Source organism: Pollicipes pollicipes, unplaced genomic scaffold, assembly GCF_011947565.3.
Source record: "Pollicipes pollicipes isolate AB1234 unplaced genomic scaffold, Ppol_2.1 Scaffold_6138;HRSCAF=7277_pilon_pilon_pilon, whole genome shotgun sequence".
Taxonomy (NCBI): domain Eukaryota; kingdom Metazoa; phylum Arthropoda; class Thecostraca; order Pollicipedomorpha; family Pollicipedidae; genus Pollicipes; species Pollicipes pollicipes.
This window is the reverse complement of record NW_023596818.1, coordinates 25,593,964-25,611,322: the sequence shown is the minus strand read 5'-3', so window position 1 is coordinate 25,611,322 and position 17,359 is coordinate 25,593,964. Positions and strand designations below refer to the sequence as shown.

At 55.1% G+C, this 17,359-nt stretch overlaps 1 protein-coding gene across 1 annotated transcript in view; it reads left to right on the top strand.

Moving 5' to 3' along the window:
• The window catches only part of ush (Zinc finger protein ush), a 153,102-nt gene that overhangs the window by 87,498 nt on the left and 48,245 nt on the right, over positions 1 to 17,359 (top strand). The window contains exons 3-6 of the mRNA XM_037228971.1: positions 3,307 to 3,414; positions 11,390 to 11,931; positions 12,043 to 12,183; positions 12,304 to 13,568. Coding sequence (XP_037084866.1) covers positions 3,307 to 3,414; positions 11,390 to 11,931; positions 12,043 to 12,183; positions 12,304 to 13,568 — 2,056 coding nt within the window. The remainder of the gene's footprint in view (positions 1 to 3,306; positions 3,415 to 11,389; positions 11,932 to 12,042; positions 12,184 to 12,303; positions 13,569 to 17,359) is intronic.

The following is a 17,359-nucleotide window of genomic DNA, read 5'->3' as shown; positions in this document are numbered from 1 at the left end:
CACCTACCTCTCACCCCTGCAGGGAGGGCGGGCACCGCGGGGAATCAAGCCCGTACCTCCGCTTTCCCATACGCGCAGTGGTTAACGTGGACGCGGTAACCACTACACTATCGGCGCTCTGACCACCCGCTATATGTGCTTCTCGATTAAAGAGATCAAATATTGAAGTGTTTTTAAGCATGGCAGTACAGCTTATAAGGGATCGTGCTACTTTTTCCGATTGTTTTCCTACGGCAGTGCGATCGGTGGTCGCAGCCTGCCAAGAGCGGCACTATTGGACGGCCCGGACCGGGTCTCTGAAGCTACGGCATTTCGTTTTTTTCTGTTGTTGACGTTAACACTCGCTCAGCTGGCTGCGCCCACAATCACCGTTTGTTTTTGAACGGACGAGCTTAATTAGGTGCCGGCTTACCCGGCTCCCATCGCGGGTCTGTTGGCCATGCTTGGGAGTGCGTCTTCAGCGGCCTCTTCCGTCCGTTGGCGAACTGGGCAGGTCGAGCTGAGGTGACCTGGGCGTGACGCCGGCTGTCACGGCGCCAATGCACCGCCCGAGCCGGGCCTGATTTACAGGCCGCCTGTGGGCCCGCATGGAAAGTACTCACGATGACAGAGCGCTGTCAATTTTACGGCTGGTAATGCCTTCTTTCAGCTAAATCACCCTTAATGCCGCCCCTCGGCGTCTTTATGAGAAGCCGGTGTGACATAGGATCGTAAACCCTCGTCTGTCCGCGAATTTGCCGTGGGCCGGAGCCCTTCGAGCGGCGGAGAGGCTCGGTGGTGGTCAGCCTTTTCGTCCTAATCGTAAATTGATTTTGTTTGTGCACATGCTGGTCGTGACAAGTCAATCTATTAGAACATGTTCCGAAAGGAATGCATAAGTAAACATTGACTACCATCCGGCTGACATGCTGCATACGTTTACAGCCAACATGCAGGTGATCATGGATTAGTTGCTAGTCATAAGCAAATGCATTGCACATAATGTAGTTAATTCATGAAATAGAAACTGAAAGCAAAAAACATTATACATGATGTAGTTAATTGATGAAATAGAAACTGACAGCAAAAAGCTATGCATTGCACCTGCGATGGTTCCCCGTCATGACGGCGGTGGAAAGGAAAAGGGAAATGCTACATAACGTGTGGAACAAATGGGAACTAAGTTGATAGCAAAAAGTAGGCAATAAATAGCAATTAGTAATACATAGCAAATAGTAATTCTTAAAATGAATGTCGTATTTGCTAGAAGTCGCAACATATTTGCCCATGACAAAAAAACGCACATTTTGTTCTGAATGTTCAATAAACCGTGTCGGAACCAACCGGCAGGATGTGGCGTTATCCGTTTCAGTTGTTTCTCCAATATTTGTAACATTCAATAGTGAAACACGTGTAGTACTACTTGTTGACGTGAGCTGTTTATGCCAATTTTTGCTCCTTGGATTATGGACTGCCGTCATATCTTTGAACTTAAAAACGCTAAACGGAAATGGCGTTCACAAAACACCACATGTTTTTGAGTTGTCCACGGAGCATGCCTCCAGGTTGTTGGGTGATCGAGTCCGCTGTCCTTATGCCTAAATGTTTAGAGCTTTGCGTAAGTGTCGTGAATTGCGCGGAACAGTTCATTTCTTGATTAACTACAATGCATGTTTTATGAAAAATCTTATTTTGACTACAGTGCAGCGCCTTGCCAAGCATCATATATTAACGGCTCATTCACTTCTCAATGGCTTACGGGGATCATCAAAATGTCTTCTAAAGGCTTTGATTTTAAAGGGCTTGAGCAAGCAAGTTGTGAGTGATGTGTTAGTATGATACAGTTACGTTAACAGGTTTTGAACTGCTGGTTAGCGCGTCTGCGTTGGCTACTGCGCGTCTGGGAAACCAGAGGTACGGGGTTCGATTCCTCGCGGTGCCCGCCCTTCCTGCCAGGGTGAGAGGCAGGCGACGCCATATAGCCTCAGCAGCTGAGTGCGTCGTAAAGCCCCAAACACACACAGGTTTTGAACTGCCATTTTATTTCAGCGCCATTACATTACGGCCGATTTGAGCGCTGATGTGATCAACTAGCGTATCACAGCGTTTAAGCTAAATTACAAGACACGCTAGGTGCCAATATCACACAAGTATTGGTGAGTGCTAGTACTATCCAACATTTATTAATGCTTGAACTCATGTTCAAGCAGTATGCAATCATATTTACACGCCATTCTTTTTAAGATAACATCAAATTCCCAGTGCCGACCTGAAAGCAATTACTTTCTTTACCCCATGTCTGAAACCCGATCATCATATGCTTGCATTTGCGGTGTTTCATTTCCACGTGCCGGGTCACGTGCGCTGCATCTCCCGCCCGTGTGTGTCACGCGTTGTAATGCGAACCGGTCCGCAAATCCACAATTATACGTGTTTGCGGCGTTGCGCCCGCTCGCGCCGTCTCGCCACCAGCAGCGATACTAATCGCCAGCGGTGCAGGGGGCCGGCGCGCCATCCGATCTGGAGGTCGGCGTGCCATCCGATCTGGAGGTCGGCCGCGTGTGACGCAGACCTACGAGATTGACGGGGCGGCTAGGCACGCCGGTCCTTCGCCCCAGGGCATCCGTGTTTGACACTCGCCATCGATCGACGTACAGCAAGAGGAAAGTTACGCCTCCCAAAAGCAGTTTTCCAACGGCAACAATTCCGAAGAAGTCAAAGAGTGGCGCCTTTGCCCTGCGTTGTCGGTCGCAGCGCAATGCAGTCCATCCAATTAAAGTGTTTAAGACTAAGCATCTAAAGCATACATCCATAATGTGAGCGTCCCAAACGTCTACTCGCCTTCCGCCGGAGCCACGATATGGCCAAAATTTTGCCATTTTGGAACCACAATGGTAACGCTCTGAGAAAAAGAGAACGTGCGAAAGGAATCAGAGAGGATGCCGCGACCTTCTGCGTCTTTGACTCAAAAGCCGACTTCTCGGTAAAACCAATCACTTCATGCAAAGTCATCTGGCAGGCAATGCCTGGGTCAATGGGGGTCTCCTAACCGGGCGACCAAGCCCTTTCTCTTGCAGATCCGCCATCTGTTCAAGTTTTTTCCAGCTAAAGGCATTCCGTTCGGCAGCTCTGCTGTGGCGGATCCTCTGTCTAGCGCCGGCGATTTGCTCGTTGTTACTCGCACTGGGCTTTCTCCCCTTGTCCGGTTTGGTCCATTCTGTACTCTACAGCGGCACAGCTACCATATGCGCTACAGTATCAGTGGCTGTTTGTCAACAGATCGTGCTGCCCTCTGTTTTTGACCCTCGCCTGTATTTTGCTCTCTAGCGCGCGGGATGCTCTGCTCGTGCGGCATCAACTTCAGCTCGCTCAGCACGCTGGCGGCGCATCAGAAGTACTATTGCACGAACCGGCCAAACGCTGATGACACCCCAGGTAAGCACGCCTGGTGTGACCCTCTGACCTCTGATGACACCCCAAGTAAGCACGCCTGATGTGACCCTCCGACCTCTGATGACACCCCAGGTAAGCACGCCTGGTGTGACCCTCCGACCTCTGGTGACACCCCAGGTAAGCACGCCTGGCGTGACCCTCCGACCCCTGATGACACCCCAGGTAAGCACGCCTGGTGTGACCCTCCGACCTCTGGTGACACCCCAGGTAAGCACGCCTGGCGTGACCCTCCGACCCCTGATGACACCCCAGGTAAGCACGCCTGGTGTGACCCTCCGACCTCTAGCCGCTCTGAGTTGGGCTCGCAGCGACTGGCGAGCGCGCCCTCGTCCATGTTGCTTTCATTAAGTTCGCGTAGAGCTTAAGGTAATATATTCGTTGTTTCATATGGGTTCGCAGCTTAAGTCAATTCACCAATGGGACTTCGTTGTTTCGACATGACGCGAGGTGCATCCACCTGTTTATGACAAGTTGAGCGATGCATGATTAGTGCAACTGCAAGGCAGTGCGGTCCTGGGTGATAGTGCTGCCATCTGTGTATGACCTATATCTAGCAGGCGTTGGACACCTGCCCACGTCATGCCGGATGTCCGTCACAGCCCGGCTAACGATTTCTTTTTGGAGCGACGTGGATGGTTCCTGAATGGGATGGAAATAGATCTGCCAGGAGGCTCAGGAGGCTTGGTGTCCTATAATATTGGGTATCTGTCAGCGCTAATTGGTTCCATTCCTTGGCCTTCCCGCTATATGTCTGGGAACACATGTGCGGCAGGTTGATGGCCAATGAACGGGAGCCGCGCTGCGCCTGGTGCTGGGGTTCTGATTGTGTCTATGTCGCGCTTGCCGAGCAGCGAGAACGAGGCGCTTGGAGGGCAGCGGCGTATGGCTGTCAGGCGAGCATTTAGAAGCTGGTCTAAGCTAGAAGCTAGCCTAGTCTAACGCGAGACATCCAGCCGCCTTTTTAACGTATTGAAGCCGGCCTTACGCAACAAGATGTAATGAGCTGACAATGTTAGCAACGGTTGCTGGTTATTATCGATTCGCCGGGAGAACTGAATTTAACATCTTAACTTAGCACATTTTATTGTGAGTACTTGCTGCTTCGGTCGGCGACCGCCTCACTATGTGTGTCTGGCTTAATTTCATGGACGTGAGAACATCCGGAAAGGCGGGGTGAAGCTTTATCTCCCTGCGAAAAATTTCCACCCATTGCTCTGGCGACAACGCTGCGCTGCGCGGATTGAACCCGTGCTCTTCGGTTCCGGCATGCCTACACCTAAGATTATTTTAACCACTCTTTCAACACTTTTACTGGCACGAGCTCGCCCCATTTTCGCCACCATTTCTCTTTTCTTGTTATTTATGCGTGAGGCGCTCACACGCGTGGCTGGTTGCTGGAGCATCGAACAAGTTCCTGCTGGGTTGCGGAGGCGGTGCCATTGATCTCCCTGAGGGGAAATCGCTGTTTGGAAACTGCGCGGGAGCGTGAACTAGTTTCGACGCCATAGTCGACACAGCTGGGCGTTTCCCGGCGACTTACGAACTGCCACGGACGTCCCGAATTCGCGCCGTTTCGTCGGCCGACGCTGGATATAAGGGAGGTGACGTGGTTCGGTGGTCTCCATCCGCACGTGTCTTCGCAGCCGACAGCTGTCGACGCGCACAACACACCGCTCGCTTGGCGTCCGCCGACGCGTGCGTCGTCAGCTGGCGTCAGCTGCGTCAGCTGCGTGCCGTCGGCCGCGGCGAGGATGCCTCCCGTCGCACTCACGGGTCGACGGAACATAGCCGGTGGGCGGGTGACTGTCAGCGATAGGCGCCGCCACGCACAGCCGGCGGCATTGCGGCTGGCTCGCCGGCGACGGGTCCGGCTCCGTTTCCGGCCGGCCGTGCCGATCAGTTGACGGCAACGGCGATTGGCGATTAATGGCGCCGGACGATGGCGGGCGGCGGGCGGTCGCGCACGCCGGGGTGCGAAAGCTCTGCTGGTTCAGTCAGGTGGTCGAACGGGCACCGCTGCGGTGCACAGTCGCGGTCTCGGTACCAGGCCTCTTCTGTTCTTTTTCGTCGAAGCTGGGCTGATGCCGACGCCTTGAGTTGGTACTAAAAGTAGTGCACTTAATGGGTTTTCATCGTAGCCAACCATGGTCAGCTTACGTGCCGTTACGTGCATGTGTGAACGTTTCCAATGATGTTTGACACCGTAGGAAACGTTCAGTGTTCAGTGGAAAGACAGTGGTTGGCATGGGCCGCTAAGGTTTCCCCTGCAACTGGAACTACCGCGGCAGATGCGTGCTGATTCAAAACCATACACCAAGCTGCGTGATATGCACGGGATACACGTGAACCGGAACCTACAGCTTATATGAAGAAACTCGCTGGCTCCTTGTGCTTGACAGGCACTTGGCAGGTGAACCGAAGCCGAATGATGCCACGGCGACGGCTATCAGTTGTGTAATGCTTGGCATAAATTACCAAGCCGTGAGATGAATGAGGCCGACTGTTTTGGATCTCCGCGAAATGAAGCCGGACCGCCTTTGATCCGGCCGGACCGCCAAATCGGCCATTTGTGGGTACGGCGCGCGCCCCAACCAATGAGATCGCGCTCTGTTGAGATTAGACTATGGAAAGGGGTGGGAGGGGGGGGGGGGACGCCAGATTTGGTATGCAGTCGGGCGGCTAGACGTCAGCCAGACATGTCTGGTTGTCAGCCGGACATGTCTTGATGTCGGCCGGACATACATGGGTGTCGGTCGAACATGTCTAGTTGTCAGCTAGACATATCTAGTCGGCAGCCGGTCATGTCCGGGTGTCGGTCGAACATGTCTAGTTGTCAGCCTGACATATCTAGTCGGCAGCCGGCCATGTATGGGTGTCGGTCGAACATGTCTAGTTGTCAGCCGGACATATCTAGTCAGCAGCCGGTCATGTCTGGGCATCGGGCGAACATGTCTAGTTGTCAGCCAGACATATCTAGTCAGCAGCCGGTCATGTTTGGGTGTCGGTCGAACATGTCTAGTTGTCAGCTGGACATATCTAGTCGGCAGCCGGTCATGTCTGGGTGTCGGTCGAACATGTCTAGTTGTCAGCCGGACATATCTAGTCGGCAGCCGGTCATGTCTGGGTGTCGGCCGAACATGTCTAGTTGTCAGCCAGACATGCCTAGTCTTCAGCCGGACGTGCTTAGTTGTCAGCCGCATATGTCCAGGCAACCTAACTTGTCTAGTTGTCGACCGGACATGTCTTGTGGTCAGCCGCGCATATCCGGGAGTCAGTCGGACATGTATAGTTGTCAGCCGCACATGTCTAGTCGTCAGTCAGACATGTCTAGTCGGCTGACGACTAGACATGTCCCATTGCGAGAGCGAGAGCGATAGACACTCGGGTTGGCAAGAGAGGTGGGCGTTTCCTTTTTACCACTTGACTAAATCTGTACCACTTGACTGCCATCTTTCAATAAGCCTGACCAACTGCAGTCCCCTTGTAGTCCTTCGCTGCTTTTCGACAGAGACGGACCTGTGGCGGACAGGCGCGCACGCGCTGTCTTCCCTGGTTTCACATCAGTGCCACCTGCCGGTCTCTGCGGCTAACATCCATGATCTTCACTTGCCCGGGCGGCAGCGAACCGCGAGGCTCGCCCGCCCGCAGGAACGGCGCCGCCGCGGGCAGCGAGCTGGCGCTCCGCAGCGGGCAGCGAGCTGGCGCCGGCGCCGCGCCGCCCTGACAGCGGCTGGACGGCAGTCAGCTGGCCCGCTCCTGTTTCGGAGAGATACGTCCCGGGTCAGACAGCTGTAATCAGCCCGCACGGCCAGCTGGGCCCCTCGGGCTTTGGTCCCGGCGAGGCACGTGAGTCGGCCGACAGGGCGATCAGTCGCCGACCCGCGGACGTTCAAGGTCACGCCCTGTTGGGGGGGCCGCCGCGGAACAGAGGAGTGGCCACACGCCCAGCCGCGTTCAGATTCCATCTGCTTTGGTTGGTTGGGGTGAAGGCACACAAACCGTCGAAGCTGCGGAGATGGCCTGGGTTCGGGGCCCGACCACCTTGTTGACGGTTCCCCCATGTCGCGTGGCTGACCTTACACTAGTGCCCGGTATGTCGACGACAAAATTACCGGCGGAAGGACGGGGGAGGGGGCACCGCGGCGACTGCTGCTGGGGATGACCCCTGGCATGCTGTACTCAGGGGCGGATCTAGCCTGGAGTTTTTTTTTGGGGGGGGGGGGCAACCATTCGTCGCCAGCTGGCTGGTGTGGGATCCGAGGTCCAGTGCATGGTGCCTCTCGCGAGAGCCTAGTAGGGACACCATTCAAAACCGAGAAAAGCGCCGAAATGCTTTTGAATCTTAAACAGAAGTTAAAACAAAACAGTTAAACAGTTAAGTTAAAAAACAGTTAAAACAGTTAAGTTATAGACCCAGCACGCAAGAAGAACTACAAATATAAGTTATAGCAAGGCACATGCATGCACAGGTTCTCCTTGAAACACACACACACACTGGCACACATGACTGCACACACCTCCCCCCCCCCCCCCATTTTCACTCGGCACTGCTACTGTTAATATGACGCACCCCAAGAAGTTCTTCACCGCACGTTTAAAATCATCTACCGGCATATCACGTGGTTCCAACGGCAGCGAGTTATACAGCTGCTCGACAGCATACAGAAGACCCCGCTTTCCGGCCACAGGTCCGTTACCATTGGACCGGCTCACAAAGAGAGGGTGAGATGGGGAGGGGGGCGGGAGTTCAGTGCCAATTTCAAAGTAGATTGTTTTCTTGAATCGCCGTAGGATGGTTAATATTGAGCGTTCTCAAAAACTCATGACCCCCAGGCCATGGCTACGGCCTGCTGCCCAACCTCTGTTGCTTCACTCACGCTCAGTCTGCTTGCATGGGGGAGCTAGATCAGCGTCCTGATGAGAGTGACAGGCGGTACGTACGCCTCCTCTCCCACACCCCTCTACTGCCTGTCCACCGGGAGAGGAGCGGCCGAGCGTCACCTTGACAGGATGCCAGGGGTGATGGAGACGTACGCCTCTTCCCCACACCCCTCTACTGCCTGTCCACCGGGAGAGGAGCGGCCGAGCGTCACCTAGACAGGGTACCAGGGGTGATGGAGACGTACGCCTCTTCCCCACACCCCTCTACTGCCTGTCCACCGGGAGAGGAGCGGCCGAGCGTCACCTAGACAGGGTACCAGGGGTGATGGAGACGTACGCCTCTTCCCCACACCCCTCTACTGCCTGTCCACCGGGAGAGGAGCGGCCGAGCGTCACCTAGACAGGGTACCAGGGGTGATGGAGACGTACGCCTCTTCCCCACACCCCTCTACTGCCTGTCCACCGGGAGTGGAGCGGCGGAGCGTCACCTAGACAGGGTACCAGGGGTGATGCACTTCGCAGCCAGGCAGGAACGCAGTCATCCGCGCCCCCTTGCGTCGGACATTCCGGACTGTTTTAAATCGCTGGCTCGTTGACTGAAACTGCTTTACTTTTATGTATATGCGCATCTCTGTGCGCTGTGTGTTGTTTTTCTAATGCGATCAGACGCAAAACAACCACCACGTGTATGCGCCTTCAATAAAACACGTGTAAATGCAAATGTCAAGAGCGGGGAGCGGTGTTGGTCTGGAGTTCTGAGGAAATAGCGTGAAGTTCTCAGGCACTGTTAAGTTTATGACGAAAGTTTAGGGGAAGCATCCTCGAAGGAAATTCACCGGACGTGTTACGGTGTGCGAGGCAGTGGTCGATGCAACGCTTTCGAGACATGATGGCTGCATGAGATCTACAGGAGCCTTCTAAATAAACGGTCGTTTCTTGCACAGCAGATACCGTTTTCCATCCGTTCACAGGCTAACCACATTACACAAAAAATATCTGGAAGCCGAAAGACCCGAAACCCGGTCCTTGATTTAATTGTTCTGTTGGTAACTACATAGTGTACTGTGGATTTGAGGGGGGGGGGGGGGGCGGGAGCTGCCTTCTCAACTCCGACCAACATTCGGCTTCCATTGTGCTTATGGCGACGCATGGAGAGAAATTGGCAAAAACACGCTTGCCCCCGCCCCGCCGCCGACTCCAGAGGGGTTTCGCTGCCGCTGTCAGTGCCGGTCGCCCGGAGTTCATGTTTCCGCCACGCTTTCAGGAAAAATGAAAGGTGCTTTGCTGTTGGTTGATCAAGGACGGAACATCAGAGGGAAAATCGAAAACTGCCTGCCCGTGGTGGCGTTGCACGCCGGGGAGTCGCAGGCACTGAGTGACTGTCAAGAAGTTCAGATGTCGGCGCTGGCCGGCGATGTCCGTGTTTATGGCGCTCGCCTGGTCGGGTGGCGGGCGACCTATTCATTGTGAGCTGAGCAGTAGAACAGCTGTGCGACAGTTAAACGGTGCATTCAGTGCGCATTGAATGAAAATGTAACTGTCATCTATCGCTGAAATATTGCAAACTCACACACACGCACGCACGCATGCACGCACTGCACACACACACACACATTGTGAGCTCGAACATGGCATAAATGTGGGTCATGGGCCGTGGATTATTTTCAAAATGTCGTATTTCATTGTTTTTTCCAAGCTGTTTGATGAAAATATTTCCGGACGAAGACCGTCCAGAACAAGGAGTAGTTCTTGGGGCGTAATGAAGCAAAAATTTCATCTTGTTACTTGGATGAAATTAAAAATCAGAAGCAGGCTGAGCGTCTCCAAGTCAGCATAGGGGAATAGCCCCCGAAAGTAGGCAAAGTGACACACCTGGGCAGAAACAAATTCATCCTCAGGAATGGGAAATAATGAACAAAGGCCTGCTACCGTCGGAATACCATGACCCTTTTTGCAACGTTGAGGCCAACATTTTCAAGATAAATTTCGGCGAAAAGACTGGATATTTGGCAAGGAAAATATGCCATAGTAATCGGGAACGATGTACTGCAATATCCTACACATGTGACTTGAAACGTATTTGTTCCTGTCAGCTCTCTACTGTTAGGAATTTTCTGGTGATGGTCTGCATTCCACAGTTCGTTGAAAAATCATATCAGAGCATACCTCATATTAGTACTACTCAATAGACAACAGAAAGGGCAACCTGTCGCCTGTCCTTCATTATATTATTATATCTTTTTCTGGTACTGAGGCAAGGACCTGTATGCCAGGTGCGGTCATCCAGCGATGCGGTCGCTAAGTCACGTGGTCGCCGTGACGTCAGTTGCCCGGAAGGATGGCTTGGGAGCTGCGTCACAAGGTGCGCAGGAGCCGCCCCATTGGACGGGAGCTGATGACGTCAGAATGAGTGGCCCTGAGATGAGGTGGCGATGGGATAAGTGGCTTTATGGCCGCTGAAGGCACGACAAGGGCATGCACCGAGCCAGCCGTGACGACAAAATGTTTTTTCTGCTTTTTGGGCATTGTAATTGTTACCATAAGGCTCGTGGTATTTGCCTTAAAAGTCATGTCATTTCTCAGCCTTCCACTCAATAGAAAGAGGCATGACCTGGAACAAAATGACATCATGCCATGATGCGTCAGTCAAGTCAGGGCTCAAGGCTCTCTGTCACGCACGCCTCAACTACTCCTGGCAGGAAAAGAGCATTCTCTTTGTGTGCCCAGCTTCATCTGTGCCTTTGGACCGTTTATCAGATCCGCGTTAAACGCTGCGCGTCTGGAAAACCAGAGGTACGGGGTTCGATTCCCCGCGGTGCCCGCACCTCTTGACAGGGTGAGAGGCAAACTACTAGCCTCGGCAGCTGAGTGCGTCGTAAAGCCCCAATGACACAAACAGTTTATCAGATCAGACTGAGCTCTGTTGTGCGACACATTTCCAAGCGCGACCAAGCTACAGCCCCTAATCACGTGCTAACGAAGCCTGCCTGTCCGCGAACCCGACACTGGCCGGAATCTCCCTTCGCCGGCACTAGGGCGCCTTGGCGAGTCGCTAACCCCTCGCTGCTGTCCGCAGAGCCGGTGGTGGGCGGCATCGAGCCGGTCGTCTCGCCCGGCCCGTCCGAGTCGTCCGTCTCCGAGGCGAACAGCTCGCAGGCCGAGCCGGCCGCCAAGCGGCGGCTCTTCTCCTGCCCGCAGTGCTCGTTCACCACCGACAAGGCCAACGGCCTGAACCGGCACATGCGAATCCACGCGCCGCCGCCCGGCGCCGGCGGCGACAAGGAGCGCGTAGAGGAGCGTTTCTGCCACAATTGTGACATTCAGTTCTCTTCGATGAAGACGTATCATGTGCACAAGCAGTACTACTGCCAGACGCGGCTGGGCAAGAACCCGGCCGGGGGCAGCGGCTCGGCCGAGCCGGAGCCGGGCGTTGCCAAGGAGGAGCCGCAGCAGCGCATGGTGGCGCTGCCCACCTCGCCCGTCCTGCTCATCCCGTACCAGGTATTGCAGGGCGCGACTCTGGTGGCCAACCCGTGCCCGCCGGGCGCGCCGCCCACAGCGTGCGTCGTGCTGCCCGACGGCACGGTGCGAACTCTGAGCCAGCTGGCGCAGCAGGGCGCCGCCAAGGAGCCGGCCGAGCAGCGACCGGGCGTGCCTGCGCTCCTCCCTTTCCCGCTGCCCGGCCTGAGCGCGGCGGCGGCGGCGGCGGCCGCTGCCGCTGCCTCGCAGCCGCTCGACTGGCTGGCGGCGTACGGCAAACGAGCGCTGGCCGCCGAGGGCGACTCGCCGCTGGACCTGACAAACAAGCGGCTGCGGACGGCGGCCGCCGCGACGTCAGACAACGAGGAGGAGCGGCCCGCGCCGCGCCCGGTGTCCGCCGCGGCTCGGCGCTCGCCTGGCGCGGCGCGGCCGGTGGCGAGTCCGCGGCCCGGCTCGGCGAGCCCGGCCGGCGCCGCCTCGCCGGCCGAGCACGGCCGCGCCTCGCCCGAGCCTGCGTTCCGGATCTCGATCAAGCCGCCCAACACCATCTCCGAGGCGGACGCAGTGAGCTCATGGAAGGGTCCCGGCGAACCTGCGTCGAAGCCGGCGGCGCGGCCGGCCGGCGAGTTGGGCGAAGCGCTGGGCGCGAGGCGAAACGAGGAGACGGCCGAGGTCCGCTCGCCCGACGCGGCGCCGGCCAGGGCGGCCGCCGGCAGCCCGACGCCACCGGTGCCGGCCCTCGCCAACGGCAAGCCCCCGCCGGAGGTGTGGATGCCGCCGCTGCTGACGCCGCAGCCAGCCGGCAAACAGGGCGTCATCAAGTGCAGCGACTGCGGCGTGTTCTTCTACAAACAGGACAACTACGAGATCCACAAGCAGCACTACTGCTTGGGACGCGAGAGCGCCGAGGAGCGGCTCTCACCGTCCGGCCGCAGTCCGACTCGATCGAGGCCGAGTCAAGGCGACTCGATCAAAGCGGAGTCCCCCGACCCCGACGCCGCGGCGGCGGCGACGGCGGCCGCCCGCTTCCAGTTTCACTGTGTGGCGTGCGGCACCAAGTTCATGTCGCTGGGCACGCTGCAGGCGCATCAGGCGTTCTACTGCGCGCAGGATCAGGCGAGCCGGGTGGCCAAGACGGCGGCAGCGGCGGCAGCGGCCGTGGTGGCGGCCGCGGCGGTACCCGAGGCCGCCCGGCGCGCCGCCGCGCGCCCGCACCCGGCGCTCGCGACGGGCTGGAAGTGCCCGTGCTGCGACGTGTATTCCCCGACCGCGGCGTCGGCGCAGAAGCACCTCGAGACGCACAACAACGTACGCGCCTTCAAGTGCTCGCTGTGCGGCTACAAGGGCAACACGCTGCGTGGCATGCGCACCCATATCCGCGTGCATTTCGTCGACAAAAAGTCGCCCGAGCTGCCGGAGGAGAACTTCATCTCCTGCATCGTAGCCAACTCTGACGAGGAGGACGCCGGCCGCGAGGATCGCACGGAGAAGTGTCCGCTGTGTGCATTCAAATCTGGACACCCAGAGACGATGCTGAAGCACTTCGCGCTGGCGCACCCGCGCTCGCGCTCGCGTGTCTCGACGGCGCCGTCGATGATCGAGCACAGGCGGCGCGCGTCCGGCTCGCCGGCCGGCAAGGTATCCGAGAAGTGCCCCTTCTGCAGCTTCTACACGGACTCGCCGGAGACGATGCTGAGCCACCAGCTGTTCCGGCACGCGGACCGGCACGGCAGCCCGCCAGCTGCCGAGAAGCTGCAGCGGCTGGCGCTGCGCGGCGTCGAGGTGGCCGGCGCGCGGCCTGCCGCGGACGGCCGCGACGTGGCGCCACCGGCGCTCAGCCCCGCCACGGGGGAGGCGGAGCCGCCGCCGCCGCCGCCGCCGCCGACGGCGCACAACGGCGAGGCGACGGCGGCGGAGAGCCTGCACTGCCACCACTGTAACATCGCGTTCAAGCAGGTGGCGAGTTACGCGGCGCATACGCAGTTTTACTGCCCGGGACGCGCCGTCGGGGCAGCGCGCTCCGTTACGCCCGTGCAATGACCTGACCCAACCTGACCTGACGTGACCTGACGTGGCCTAGCATGACCTGAAATGACTTGACATGACCTGACACGACCTGGTATGACGTGACCTGCCATGACGTGACCTGACGTGGCCTGTCGTGACCTGACGTGACCTGGCGTGACCTGACGTGACCTCCCATGACCTGACGTGACCTGACATGACGTGACCTGACGTAACCTGACGTGACCTGGCCTGACGTGACGTGACCTGGCCTGGTCTGGCCCCGAACCGCTCGGTGTTCGTTGTTGTGATGTGTGTGGGACACTGTGGCGTTCGACTAGTCCTGACCCAAGCGGCTGTGTTTTCGTTGGTGTGGCTGCCCGCGCGCGAACGCCATTCTCATTGCTGGAGTAGCCCCGACCACGGCGGGTGTCGCCGTGGCGACACGTGCACGTGCAGGCATATCATTCCCGTGAGTGGCACGTGCCGCACCCCGCAGCCGTCAGCTCCAGCCATATTTGGGGCCCGTGTTGTGGTCGCCCGCTGCAGGCACGTGGGTGGCCGGCCGACCGGGCCAACTCTTGCGTGGGCCGCCTGCTAGTATTTCGTGTGCCGCAAATGGCCGGGTTTTACCAGGCCTGGCACACGCCATATCGCTCGATTGTTAATCAACGTTGAACTTGTAATGCCTGTAAATTAAAATAATCCCCAGCGATGTTCTTGTTTGGTTTGAAGAGGTTTTTGGTCGTTTGGGCGCAACGCAGCATCAAAACCGAACCGGCCGAACCTGGTCAGACACATGGTAGAGTGCTACTATAGGCCTGTCAGTCTTACCTCACTAGCATATAATATATTAGAGCAATATTAAGGATAACATTCAGGTACACTTAGAAATGCATTAGTTGATAACTAGTATTCAGCGTAGTTTTCTTTCTGGTAGGTCCTGCTTGATAAATCTTCTGGAGTTCATGGAGCATGCTACTAGTCAGATAGACAAAGGCTGTTTGGATGTTGTTGACCTATATTTTAGTAAGGCGTTCGATACGATGCGGCACCAGCGTCTCTTATATCAGTTAGAGTTGCGTGACATTGAAGGAAAAATTCTTGGCTGCGTAGGGACTTGGCTGCAAGACAGGAGACAGAGTAGTGCTCAATGGCACCAAATCTCATTGGGAGCTTGTGAAGAGTGGGGTTCCACGGGGATCGGTGTTAGATTCTCTGCTCGTTATTCTTGTGAACAATATCAAAATAGGATCAGAAAGTAAGATACTTGAATATGTTGACATGAAATTGATAGGGGTGTCGAAAAATACAGACCATGTGGAACTTGACTTAGAGAAACTAGTGAGCTGGGCTGTCTCAGATGTCATCTAATTATGATAGGTGTGAGTTGATGCACGCGCGTGGTTCTCGCAGTAGGGGCATTAGCTATAAAGTGGGAGGCCGGAAAGTTGTAAAAAGCTGCAAAAGTATAAAGCTGGACCAGATCGAGGACGAAAAGGACTTAGGGGTTATAATTTCCAGGGATTTAAGGGCTGAAAAGCAAGGCGGGGCTGCTAGAAGCAAGGTACTTCGAATGCTGGGATTTATCAACAGAAATGTCCATTACCAGAGAAGTAATGCTGTCAAAAGTCGCACTTAGCTTTTGTCAGACCACACTTAAGAGTATTGTGTATAGGCTTGATTCACATGTTTCCCAAAAATAAAGAAAGGCTGGAGAGAGTACAGCGAAAAGCAACTAGGATGATGAATGGGATTGAGAACTTAGAATATAGATAAAGGCTTAAGGCCTTGGATTGGCATTCACTAAGATATCGTACAATTAGGGGATCTGATAGAGGTAAACAAGATTATGAAAGGGAGAGACAGGGCAGATCTTCAAAGAGCAATTGAACTTAGGCCGAGACTTAGAGGAAACGAGTTTCAGTTTGCAAAATGTAGGAGAAGAACTATGAAAAGGGAGATGTCACAGTCAAAGAGTAGTGAATCATTGGAATGAACCACCAAACGAGGCTGTAGGAAGCTCCACTCTAGCAATATTTAAAAAATCATTTGGACAGGTTCCATAGGTCTAAGGATCTCATTTATTTCTAAAACCGGGCGTGTCAAATAATGGATGTAATCAAAGAATGGATGTGGAACATAGGGTAGGCCAACCTCGATGGGCCCTTGTGGCTCTTTGTCGGCCTGATGTCTATATGTCTATAAAACGACGTTGTGTAATTCGAAGGTCACAAATAGGTAACCACGATTGTTCGCACAGCGATGCCCAGCGCCGCAAATAGCCAAACATTAATGCCGATTCGCCCTCGCAAATAAAAATAAAGTAGTGGCACTGACTGCAATGATTGAAAACGTGCAAACCTTTCAAATGTTTACGTGGGCGGGTTCCAAAATTTGGCCTCTGACATTCATACCGCGTGGACACTCTGACTTTGAATCTGAGTCGACATAGGAGTCAAACAAAATTGACTGAGTCGGAAGGGAACCAACTTTATCAGAAAAAAACTTCTGGAAACAATCGCTGAGCCAGGTCCACTGCCACACTAGAAGTCGGGGTAAAGTCTACTCATAGTGCAGAGTAGATACAATGAATGCAATGCGACGGCTACCATGCAGATAAAGCTGACAAGGTACCCTCCGCTGAATGCCCAACAAAAATAAGCTTCTTAAAGAATATGCAGCGGGACTCAGCTATGCAAATTTCAATACTTTGCGCACTCAACGACCAGCTACGTTACGCACGCACGGTTCATGCTAAAGGTGATTTTGCGTTTGTGTTTGCTGGATACTCATACTCAGCTGCCTAGCTTATATGCAAAACAGTGAGGAACAGTAAGGAATGTGATCTATGCAAACAATATATCCAAACAGGTGGTTGAAGCCCAAACCCTGGAATGGGCTAAAACAATGGGCAAAAATGTTCTTTGGGCACGGTCGGCTTTAGTTATTTTTGGTCAACTCAAGTCAGGTGTGGAGTGGTCTCCAGCTTGTAATCAGCTGGAGTTGAATCGGACTGAACTTTGCGTACGCAGTTCAGCCTGCTTGCTAGGCAGGACTGCAGAACGCTTCACGTGCAGTACAGTACAGCGATACGGCGGCGGCTGCGACAAGGCTGTAACGTGGCGATGCGGCGATGAGGCATGCAAAACAATGCCGTTGAAGATCTCTAACCATGTATGGAAGAGGAGGACTTGTAGCTCGCCATTTTATAACTTGTCGCTGACAGTTGTTCCGCTCAGGACTACGAAAACATGTAATAGGGCGTAATTTCTAGAAATAAGCTGGTGGGGGAGTGCTGAACAATAAAAAATGACCCAACCCAACCCCAAGATATGTCAACATACAGGTTTCCCCCAGTTTTGGCCCGCTTCCTTTCCAGCGTTGGTGGGGGGGGGGGGGGGGCAAAGCCCAAGCTGGACGGCGGGAGGAACTGGAGCCCTCTCTCAACTGAATAGAAAACTACACCCCGCTCTGTAACTTGTAACAAAAATGATGAAGCGGCTTAATTTCAGATGGCCAAATGGAGCGCGAAATGATGTTGACGCCAGACATAATTTTT